Source organism: Macaca fascicularis, chromosome 20, assembly GCF_037993035.2.
Source record: "Macaca fascicularis isolate 582-1 chromosome 20, T2T-MFA8v1.1".
NCBI classification, from domain to species: domain Eukaryota; kingdom Metazoa; phylum Chordata; class Mammalia; order Primates; family Cercopithecidae; genus Macaca; species Macaca fascicularis.
In genome coordinates, this window is record NC_088394.1 from 84685956 (window position 1) to 84697532 (window position 11577).

Genomic DNA, 11577 nt, shown 5'->3' on the forward strand with positions numbered 1-11577 from the left:
AGCATCCAGATCATGCAGATTAAAGCCACGGGAGGCATCAGCCAGAGCCAGAGCCTGGCCCCAGCATGTGCAGCACAGGCCGTGGGGCAGTCGAGGCCTCAGAGCCAGGCCCACGGGCTACAAGCTGGGGAGCGCGGGGGCAGTTTCCTTTCAGATTAAACACGTGCCACCCGGGACCTGGGATCCCACACCGTGGTGCATAGAAGGGACAAGACGCAGGGCCGGGACCTGGCAGCTCAGGGCATTGCCCGGGGCCCAGCTTCCCTTGGAGGGGCCCTGCTGGCTGCCCCAGCCTTTGAGCAGCTCCTGTATGCACATCTGGGAGGGGAGGAAGGGGAGAGGGTGTGCTCAGGGCATCTGCGGAGGTGAAGCCAGGGAGGTTACCAAGGAACGAGCACAGGAGGGAACTGGGGGACCACACACGGGGGGCAGAGCAGGGGACTTAGCAGACGGGACTGACCGCAGAAGGGCCAGGGCTTGGGGACAGCACTGTGGGGCCGGACCCTGGCTTGGGGCGGGCCAGTCCAGTGCTGACAGCCTTTCTGCCACTCATGGCCCCTGAGCCTGCACGTCCTCGTCCTCGTGTGCGCAACAGGGCTGCTGCTGCTGCTGCTGTCTGTCCCAAGAGGGGAACGTATGTGCTCATTCCCCGCCCGGCAGGAGATCTGGGCCCGCTCACCTCTTGGCAGGGACTAGAAGAAGGGAAGGGCCCGCACCAGGCTGAGGTGTCCTGATTTTCTTCTTTTTTTTTTTTTTTTTTGAGATGGAGTTTCACTCTTGTTGCCCAGGCTGGAGTGCAGTGGCTGATCTCAGCTCACTGCAACCTCTGCCTCCCGAATTCAAGTGATTCTCCTACTTCAGCCTCCCGAGTAGCTGGGATTACAGATGCCTGCCACCATGGCCGGCTAATTTTTGTATTTTTAGTAGAAACAGGGTTTTGCCATGTTGGCCAGGTTGGTCTTGAACTCCTGGCCTCGAGATCTGCCTGCCTCAGCCTCCCAAAGTGCTGGGATTATAGGCGTGAGCCACCATGCCTGGCGGACCTGCTCTTTTAGGAAAAGCACAAGGGCGTGCACCCACCACGGAAGGAGAAAGCGGAGGGTGGAGCAGAGCCTTGCAGGCCGCCCGTTGTGGGGTCCTTATTGTCACTGGCCCACAGACAGGAAAGGAAAAGCAGATCCCTGTTGAGGCAGGGGCAGTGGGATGGACGATGGCTTCCCCTTTCAAAACTCCCTTTCATGTTGCTTTAATAATGGGTTGTTTCAAACGGTGCTTTAACCATAAATAGAAATCAAGTAAGTGAGGAAGCGAGGGCCACATGGTGGCTGAGCCTGCGTAGAGGCAGACAGTGGGGGTCCCAGCCAACAGATTGCAAACCACAGGCCTTGGAGGGTCCAGGAGGTGAGTGAGACCAAGACCAGACCTGGGGTCCTTAAGGCCCCTCCCGGGCAGGCAGCCCCAAACCCACACCTGTCCCCTCTTTCGAGGCCCCTCCCGGGCAGGCAGCCTCCCCAAACCCGCATCTGTCCCTCTCGCATGGCCCTCCAGGTCTTGCCACAGCCACAGGCCTCCGGGAGCTCCCGCGGGCCCAGGAATCTGTTGAAGTCACAGTTGAGTTTCATTATTCCCGAGGCTGGAGGCTTCTAGACACACAGGAGGAAGGGTGGACAAACACACCCAGGCACTTCGGGGTCCAGGACTCCCCTGCCTGAGGCCGCTCCCGGACCGGTGGGGCTCACAGATGGGCATGGCCCGAGCCCCCTTCCTGCTTTTGGGGGTGGAGCTGTGGCACCCAGAGCCGGCCTTGTTCTTGACTCTTCCTGGGCCCATTTTAGCCGCCCATCCACAGGCAAAGGAAACCACAGGGGGTGGCTGAGGCAGCCGCTGTCCCTCTTTAGCCTGAACCTGAGGAAGGAGAAGCAGCCCCAGCTATATATACCCACAGAAAAATAGTGTGCAGATTGGAGCCTGGTAAACAGCCGGCAGCCAAACCCTGCCGGCCCGTCAGAGGGAGCCTGAAATACTCCCTGTAATTATGCTATTAAAACACACCCGAAAAATTGATCCACCCCACTCAGCAAAGGCTCCTGAGACAACGGCGGGGAATCGGGTGGCCACGCACGTCGGCCTAAGGGGCCCTGGCAGCACCCGGCAGGACAGCCGTCCACTGCACACCTCAGCGCTGGCACCCGAGACAGTCAGCGTCCCCATGGGCCCGGCACCAGAAGCTGCCCAGACCCTCACCCGCACACAGGAAGGGTCCCTGCAACCCAGCGTCCACCATGGAGAAACATGAACGTGAGCAAAAATATGGCCTGCGGTGGGTGTGTGACCCCACACAGAAGGGCGTGAGGCTCGTGCGCCATCCTACACACTGGGAACCACCCACACACTCAGCCATCCAGCAGCCGCCGAGGCACAAGGCTGTGCCCCAAGGAAGGCACCGGGGGAAGCGGCCGTTCCAGCTAGGAGAGAAACCCAGAGAGCAGGGGCAGGTGGGGTGCATGGTGCATCCACCAGAGGCCTCCTGCTGGGAACAAGGGAGGACAGAGGTTCAAAGGGTTAAAAAGGGAATGTAATCTGATTTGCGCCTTCACTTTTTTTTTTTTTTTTGAGACAGAGGCTCACTCTGTCCCCCAGGCTGGAGTGCAGTGGCGAAATCTCAGCTTGCTGCAACCTCCACCTTCTGGGTTCAAGCGATTCTCCTGTCTCAGCCTCCTAAGTAGCTGGGATTACAGGTGCGTGCCACCACGCCCAGCTAATTTTTGTATTTTTAGCTGAGATGGATTTTGCCATGTTGGTCAGGCTGCTCAAGAACTCCTGACCTCTGGCCGGGCGCGGTGGCTCAAGCCTGTAATCCCAGCACTTTGGGAGGCCGAGACGGGCGGATCACGAGGTCAGGAGATCGAGACCATCCTGGTTAACACGGTGAAACCCCGTCTCTACTAAAAAATACAAAAAACTAGCCGGCCGAGGTGGCAGACGCCTGTAGTCCCAGCTACTCGGGAGGCGGAGGCAGGAGAATGGCGGGAACCCGGGAGGCGGAGCTTGCAGTGAGCTGAGATCCGGCCACTGCACTCCAGCCTGGGCGACAGAGCATGACTCCGTCTCAAAAAAAAAAAAAAAAAAAAAAAAAAAGAACTCCTGACCTCAGGTGATCCACCTGCCTCGGCCTCGCAAAGTGCTGGGATTACAGGTGTGAGCCACTGCGCCTGGCAAGGGACCCTGTTTTGGGTGGCGTTCGGGGGGGCCCCATTTTCCTGGCACTTTTCTTTCCCTGCCTGTGCTGAGCACTGCACTTCATGAATAAACAGCAACGGTGCATCCAGAACAGTGCGGGGCCCACAGCCTCCTTTCCTCACTAGCTTGGGAGGGAGAGCAGCGAGCTCCAGCCACACCCCCCACACCCACCTCCACTGGCCCTGAACCAGAACTTGGACTTCTGGCTGCTGCCCAGAGCTCTGTCCCACAGGACCTGCGTGAGCGGATACATGAATGAATCCGAGTGGTCGGGAATCTGCAGTGGGGTGGGCCGGGCTGCAGACGCCCCCGGGGACACGCTGCGTGTGCAGTTTGAGGGAGGCCGACGGCCCCACAGGTCCCAAGGAGCCTCTGTGCTCCTGGGAACTGCGCTGTGTGCCCCGGGACCAGGTGGTGAGCGGCTCCTTCCCCTCAGCTTCATGGAGGCCCGACAGACCCCCGGCCACTGCGGCCACCGCGGCACGCAGCGCAGCTGGGAAAGCCCACGTTCCGGGTCTCCTGGTCCATGACTGTGCGAGAAATTCTGAGCCTTCCAGTGGGGAGAGCTGTCCCACCCCTGCTCCCACCCAGCCTGGGTGTGAGATCCAAAGCCCGAGAGACCTGAGACTTGGAAGCGGCTGTGAAGCTTTTACGGTGTCACTTACAGGGGAGGAAACCCAGACCCAGAGAAGCGGCTGAGGGCCCTGCACATTCAGAGCAAGACAGAGTCTGCTGCTGCCCACGAGCCACCACCAGGTCGGCCACACCTCCACCTGCCCCCGTCCTCCCAGTGACCCTGTACCCCAAGTCCTCTTCAGATGCCTCTGCCAGCAGGTGTGGGACTCAACTGCCAAGGAGCGGAGAAGCCTTCGCCCCGGGCCTGTCCCTTCCCACCAGTGTGATCTTGGGTGTGTGAATTCACTTCCCTCACCCCAGAGTCCTCATCCAAAACGTAGGCTCAACAGCCGCACCCTGAGGCCGATGGGGGAGCTCAAAGGTCAAGAGCAGGACAGAAGGCAGATGTGGAGGATGTGGGCGGGGTTGGGGGAAGGGGGGTCCTGCCTCACAGTCACCGGGAGACTCAGGCCTCTAGGCAGACTAAGGCAGAGCGGGGCAGGGGCTGGCTGGGAACAGCTTGCCTTTCAGAAGAACACAGGACAGATACCCAGCAAGGGTCCGTCCATGCCAGATGTGTGTGTGGGACGCGGTGCTGGCTTCTAAACTGCTCTGTGAGCTAGGATTCTCTACCACAAGGAAGGGCAAACTTGCTTCTGGAACCAGAAGAAAAAGCATATATAAACAAAAGCAAAAGTCTAATTGTCAGCTGGGTGCCGTGGCTCATGCCTGTAACCCCAGCGCTTTCGGAGGCTGAGGCGGGCAGATCACTTAAGGTCAGGAGTTCAAGGCCAGCCTGGCCAATGTGGTGAAACCCCATCTCTACTAAAAATCCAAAAATTAGGTATGGTGGTACACACCTGTAATCCCAGCTACTCAGGAGGCTGAAGCAGGAGGATGGCTTGAGCCCTGCAGGCTGAAGTTGCAGTGAGCCAAAATCATGCCATTACACTCCAGCCTGGGCAACAGAGTGAGCCTCTGTCTTGAAGAAGAAGGAAAAAAAAAAAAAAAAAAGTCTGATTGTCTATTTCTAAAATAGCTAAAGAGAAGGCTAACATTTTGTTGAATTGAAAAGGGGATTTCTGAGGCCAGAGAGGCCAGGAATGGCTTCCTGCGAGATGCGGCTCTCACAGGACCCTGGAGACCGCGGTGGCCCCATCTCAGGAGTGGGCTGCAGAGGGCAGATTAGGCCGGCAAGGCCTAATAAGACCCACGGTGGTTCCCCTTCATCTTTGAGCACTGAAAGCAAACGCACTGCAGAGTCAGCACAGGAGAAACACCGCCCAGGAAGCCGCCTTGGGGCCAGGATCAGAGACTGTGCACCCCCACCCGCCCCCAGAGGACACTTCCTCTCTGTGGGACCCTGGCAGCTGGGGCTGGAGCTCCCTGTGTCCTGGGCATCAGTGACCCACTGTGGGATGGTCACCCGCCATGACCCATCCTCAGCTCCTGGGCAGTCCCCGGCCCCTTCCCCAAACGCACACACATGTGCACACTCACACCTGCAGCCCTCGGTGCAGTCAGCCAGGCCCCACGCCCTCCCGCTGACTCATCCAGCCTCCAGGCCCAGCATGGAGACACAGCATGCCCCTCTGCCATGCCAGGGAACTGATGCTCAGAAGGGGCCCCCAAGCTACAGAGAAAAGCAGCCCCCCATCCTACTCTGCCACGGCCATGCTGTTCCCAGCACCCTCAGATGGGACAGGCCAGGGTTCTGTGCAGGTCCTGAGACCCCAGCACAGGCCTCCGAGGGGTGACTCGGCCGTGCTGGGCTTGGCGGCTCCGCACTGCTGAGTGACTGTGAGCCAAGTGCCTGCTGTTCCCCAGGCCTCTATGTTCTCATCCCAGAGGCAGAACGAGACCCCTTCTTGGCTGCCTCCCAGGGGTGGTGAGACTCTGATGGTGACAATGGTCTGAAAAAGGAGGAAGCATCCCCCATGCTAACTGGTGACACTTCTCAGTGACAATCAGCCTGAAGGAGGCGACGCCCAGCTTGCCAGCCGTGGGTGTGCCCCTAGGGTGTGCCACGAGGCACCCTGAAAAGCAGAAGCCATATTGTCAGCCCACGTGGGTGTCCCACAGTCCGTGACACAGTGGCTCCTCTCTCACCACCTGGCTTTCCGCAGCCCTGTCTAGATTTCCCACAGACAAAAGCAGAGGTGCAGTCCTGTTCTACCAGAATCACAAATGTCCTGCCTTTTGTTTTGTTTTGTTTTGAGACAGGGTCTGTCACCCAGGCTGGAGTGCAGTGACGCAATCATGGCTCACTGTACCTCCACCTTCTCGACTCAAACAATCCTCCCACCTTGGCCTCCTGAGTAGCCGGGACTACAGGTGTACCACCAACACGCCCAGTTAATTTTTAAATATTTTTCGTAGAGATGGGGATCTCTACATCGCCCAGGCTGCTCTCGAATGGCTAGGCTCAAGCAATCCTCCCACCTTGGCCTCCTGACACTCTGACATTACAGACGTGAGCCATTGCACCTGGCCCTGCCCTGACATCTCTCTAGAAGAGATGGGCCCTGATCCCCCAAGGCTCCAGGAACAGGTGAGACTGCTGAAGGAGGCCTCTGCTCCCTGTGGGCGGGGGCAGCTCCCTGCTGGATTTTTGGGTAATGATCTTGCACTGGAGTGGGAGGGCGTGGGGGCCGGGGCACCCCAGGATGACTCAAACCTTCACCAGGCACTGTCTGAGCCAGCACAGGCACACACTGACTAATGCCTTCTGAAGGCCTCATTCATTTCCAAAACACCGTAGAACTAACTGCTTCCAGCCAAAGCTCACCAGAGAGGGAGGGGGCACTCCAAAGACAGCAAAGCCAGTGTCCCACCTCCGGCCAGGCCAGCAGAACCTGCACATTGCCAGTCCGTCTGGTGCTGCCCACACCCCAGGGCCAGAGAGCCTGACTCAGGAGTCCCAGCCAGCAGGCAGGCAGGCAGGCAGGCAGGCAGGCAGGGCTCTTGGCCAGCTCCACATCCACCTCCCCCAGGCACTTGAGAGAAAACACTGAGGCCCAGGCCCCACGCCCCATCCCCAGACACAGAATCACTGTGGGGTATGGCCTGGGCTTCAGCACTTTTCAAATTAATAGACTTCATTTGGGGCCAGTTTTAGGTTTACAGAAAGTACCTTACAGAGTCAGTCATCATTATTCTTTAAAAGTTTCACAGGAGACTCTGACACGTGGCCTGGGGTGAGCACCCCTGGGCTACCTCCCCATCCTCCCCAAGGAGGCCAAAAGCAAGAACGGTGATCCCTCCCCCAGATCCCCCATGAGGATAGCAATCGAGAAGGCAGAACCCAGGCCCCCTGACCAGTGCCCAGAGTGCAGCAAACCACATCCGCCACAGACTCTGCTCAACACCTGTTTAGGTACAGCCCATGAACTAAGGATGGCTTTTACATTTTGTACTGGCTGGAAAAATACCAGATGATGATGATGTTGTGACATAAAAATATTTACCATCTGGTCTTTTAAAGAAAAACATTGCCAACTCTGCCCAAGGAGCAGTCGCCGTCTGAAGGGGGCATTCCCTGCAGGAAGGACCCCCACTCTCAGACACAAGAGGAAATGGAACGATCGGTGTGAACGGGACGTTTCAGAAGCTTTCCTGTTTCCCTCTCCAAGGCCTGTCAGCTCCAGACTCTGCCTCTGTGCCCAGCTGTCCTGCTTGTTTTTAAGGCACAGGAAGGAACACAGCCGGGCCCTGTTTACGGCTTCTGACCCCACACTGGGAGCAGGTCCCAGGCTGCCCAGTTCACACAGGGCGACCGCACTGAAGAGAGTCGCTCAAAACCTCTCCTCTCCAGGCTCAATGGTTTTCATTGATTCCTGTCTAGAAAATCGTCCCCAAGTTTCACCACCTTTCCGTGCGACCGATCAAAACATAGTCTGTCCGGGAGCCTCACGCAGGCGGCCCTAGATCCCCAACGCTAGCGCTGGGCGAGCTCCCACCTGGAGCCAGGCAAGGGCTCTGGAAGGGCTTTTGGAATCAAAACGCCCCACCTGCCGGGTCCATGGCGGACTCCCAATGCAAACCATCCCACTTGTCCGTGGGTTAATTTCATCTGACTGCTTCCCAGCTCAGTCACACGTGGGGAGCCCCGGACAGAGGGCGCGGGCCCTGAGTCCCGGGTAGGCCGTGGAGCACCAGGCACACGGGTGTGCTTCGCGAAAGGGAAACCACCGCCCGGCAAGCAGGGAACACAGATGCCAGGACTGGGGACCCCTGCTCCGCCCTGACACCAAGCCGCAGCCTCCGGGGGTGTCCACTCCCCCAGACCAGGGCAGAGGCCGGACCCCGCCCCTGCGAGACTGAGCCCAGTAGGGCAAGGGAGGACCAGGGAGGAACCCACACTATTTTTTTCCAAAGTGTGGGACCGCCTCAGTCCGGCAGAGGGGGGTGCAGTGGTGAACGGGGCTGGGCCCTGGGCACGGACGTTCGTTGGGCTCGGGAAGCTCCAAATTAAACAGCTCCAGGCAGGAAGCCCGCCTTCTCCCAGCCTGTCAGGAAGTCCTGATGCAACTTTGCGCTTTTTTTTTTTTTTTTTAAACACGAAAGAGAAAAAGAGATTCGTGCTCCCCCCACCACCGCTCCGGCCCTTCCCACCGGGGCAAACATCGCCTCGCCCGGCGGCCCCCTCTCCGCAGCGCCCCGGCGGAGACGCCAGCCGCGCTATCCCGGGCGCTCGCTCGGCCTCCCCCGTGGGCACGCGGTGCCGTCTCCCCCACCCGCCGCCGCCCTTCCAGCCCGGCCCTGGGACAGGAGCCCCGCCGCCGCCTGCCGCGCTCATGCTTCAGGAATGCGGGCGCCCGGGTCGCGCGTCCCTGGGAATCTCCGCGCCCGCCCGCAGCCCTCGCCCCGGCCGGCGTCGTCCGGTGTCCAGGCCGTGGGGAGCCGAGACGCAGCCCCCTCCCACCGTCCCCCGGCGCCCGCCCCCACTCACCCGCCAGCAGCGCGCAGGGCAGCAGCAGCCAGTACAGGACCGCGCCGAGCACGTGCGGTTCCATGGCTGGAGGGCCCAGGGCCCGGCCCGGACCGTGCGGACGCCGCGGCGCTATGGGGCGGTGTGGGGGCCCCGGGACCGGCGCGCCATGGCTGACCCGCGGGGACCCGCGCGCCGCCTTCTCCTCTTCCTCGTCCTCCTCCTCGGGCCGCCCCGCCGGTGCCGACGTCCCGGGCCCGCGCTCGCTCAGGCGTCCGCCCTGCCCCTCGGCGGAGCGCAGCGCTCGGCTCACTGGGGCCGAGCTGGGCCGGACGGCGGCTCCCGCCCTCCCCGCCCCGCGGGCCTTTATAAGCTCGGCCCCCGCCCGCCCTCCCCGGCGTGCCCGCCTCCGCGCTTCCCCGACGGCCAGGCGCGCCCAGGCACCCCCTCCGCCGTCCCGCGCGGCCCGTCCCCCCTCCGGCCTGCCCTAGTGCGTGGGGTCTGGAGACCCCCGACCCGCGCTGGCCCGGAGCGGACCCCTCCCCTCCCGCAGCCTTGGCCCCGCGGCTCCGAGCGTGCGCGGCGGTGGGCAGGGGCGCTTCTCGCCGGGCAGGCCGGGGCCGGGGCCCGGGCTCTACAGAAGGGGTCCCGGGGCCTCTGGCTCCCCCAGGCAGCGCCCCACGCGCAACTGCACCCCGCGTGCCCCAGCGACTTTCGCTTTGCGCCCCGAGGCGCGAGCACGCAGCGCCCCCTGGGGACCGTGGGGAGGCTCGGAGCTCCCGCGGCGGCCGGGCCTCGTGGTCCCGGAGGGAGCACGCGGGATGCTCGCGTCCCAGCAGTGCCGCGATCCGCATTGGTCTGAAGGGGGCTCCGGGGCCGCTCCCAGCCAGGCCCGCCGCCGCGCGCGGCTTTGCCCGGGTCGCTCTGGCGTGAGACGGTGAGAGTGAGAGCCACGGCCTGTGCACCTGCTGCCGCGGCGCCCTGCCACAGAGAGGTGGGGTCTGAGTCCAGGGTGTTCGGGACCCTCACCCAGGCCACCTCAGTTTGGCCTTCGTCTGCCCTTGATATGGGCACAGAAAGGAAGAGGGGGAAGAGCTCTACACAATTGGGCTCCGTCCATGGCTCCCAAACTCAGCTGCGTAAGGGAGTGAGTAAGGCTGGGGGGACTGTGGCCACTGAGCCTCAAGACACTGAGAGCCCAACACAAGCCCACACTCTCCAGCTCAAAAAGAAAAAAAAAAAGGTAGCAGGGCAGTGGCCCAGGCCTGTAATCCCAGCACTTTGGAGGGCTGAGGCAAAGGGGTAGGGTGGAGGGGGGGATCACTTGATGTTGGGAGTTGGAGACCAGCCTGGCCAACACGGTGAAACCCTGTTTCTACTAAAAATACAAAAATTAGCCAGGCTTTGTGGCGCACACCTGTAATCCCAGCTACTCAGGAGGCTGAGGCAGGAAAATCGCTTGAACCTGGGAGGTGGAGGTTGCAGTGAGCCAAGATCATGCTGCTGCACTCCAGCCTGAGTGACAAGAGCGAAACTCCATTAAAAAAGAAAGAAAGAAAAAAAAACAGAAATGGAGATTTTCATGGGAAGTCTACTGTTTAAAGGCTGATTTAGGCCAGGCGCGATGGCTCACGCCTGTAATCCCCACACTTTGGGAGGCCGAGGTGGGTGGATCACGAGGTCAGGAGATCGAGACCATCCTGGCTAACACACTGAAACCCGGTCTCTACTAAAAATACAAAAATTAGCCGGGCGTGGGGGCAGGCGCCTGTAGTCCCAGCTGCTCAGGAGGCTGGGTCAGGAGAATGGTGTGAACCCAGCAGGCGGAGCTTGCAGTGTGCCGAGACTCTCTCTCAAAGAAGGCTGATTTACTTTCTCTCCAAGTGTCACCTTCTGCTCAGGCTTTGAAAAGTTGCTGCAGAGGTGGGGAAGTCTGGGAGCTTGCCCTGCAGATGGACTTGCAAAGGTGGAGGATGTCCTAGAACTGTTAAAGTAGCAAAAGTAGAAAAAACTCTCCCCCCACAGTTGCCTGTCAAAGGATAGTGTGTCTGGCAGTGGAGGGCTACACAGCAGGTTAAAAAGAGAATCCGGCTGTGTGTTTTGTATCCACGTGGAGCAATTGCTAAGATACAGTGTTACTATGTAGCAGCAGTTAGAGAGAATCCTGCAATGGCTCTGTTATCAAGGAGGAACAATTGCTAAGTTACAGTGTTACAATTGGGAAAAGCAATCAGGTACACTGAGGTCCATGCTTACCCACTTGGGGTGGGAGGGAGACCTGGTCTTCACCTATACCCTTTGGTGCTGTTTTAATATTTTGCTTCATACATAATTCACTTATTCACAAAACAAAATTAGCAAAATGGAGATAAAGACACTGAAAAAGATCTCTGCTTGCCAGCCAGGGAGAGGTGGGGCGGGCAGGGGCGGGGGAGCCTGCCTGTGCCCAGTCCACTGCCCATTCAGGAATTTGGACCGTGTTCAAACTCAATTGCTGTTGCAGAAGAGGATGCTGAGGGCCAAAGCGGGATAACCATTTTCCAAAGGAATAGACCAGCCTTTGCACCCAGCTTTCCAGATTCCAAGTCCAAAGTCACTCCTGTCCCACTGCCCCACAGCTGGGAGTCCTTTCTCAACTTGCTGTTGCTTTTTATTTTTGTCACTGTTTAAAACAGTGATTTATTTTTTATTTTATTGTATTTTCTTGAGACAAAGTCTCCCACTGTTGTCCAGGCTGGAGTACAGTGGAGCAATCTCGGCTCACTGCATCCTCCACCTCCCGAGTTCAAGTG

General features: G+C 59.6%; 1 protein-coding gene across 4 annotated transcripts in view; it reads right to left on the bottom strand.

Moving 5' to 3' along the window:
- Positions 1–9129, bottom strand: part of PIEZO1 (piezo type mechanosensitive ion channel component 1 (Er blood group)) — a 68063-nt gene extending 58934 nt beyond the window's left edge. For all 4 annotated transcript variants that reach the window (XR_012428721.1, XR_012428720.1, XM_045382230.3 and 1 more), the window contains exon 1: positions 8807–9129. Coding sequence is in view for 2 of the 4 variants with exons in the window: in XM_045382230.3 (XP_045238165.2) it covers positions 8807–8870 (64 nt within the window). In the remaining 2 variants the exon portion in view is untranslated. The remainder of the gene's footprint in view (positions 1–8806) is intronic.
- Between the last annotated feature and the right edge of the window lie 2448 nt (positions 9130–11577).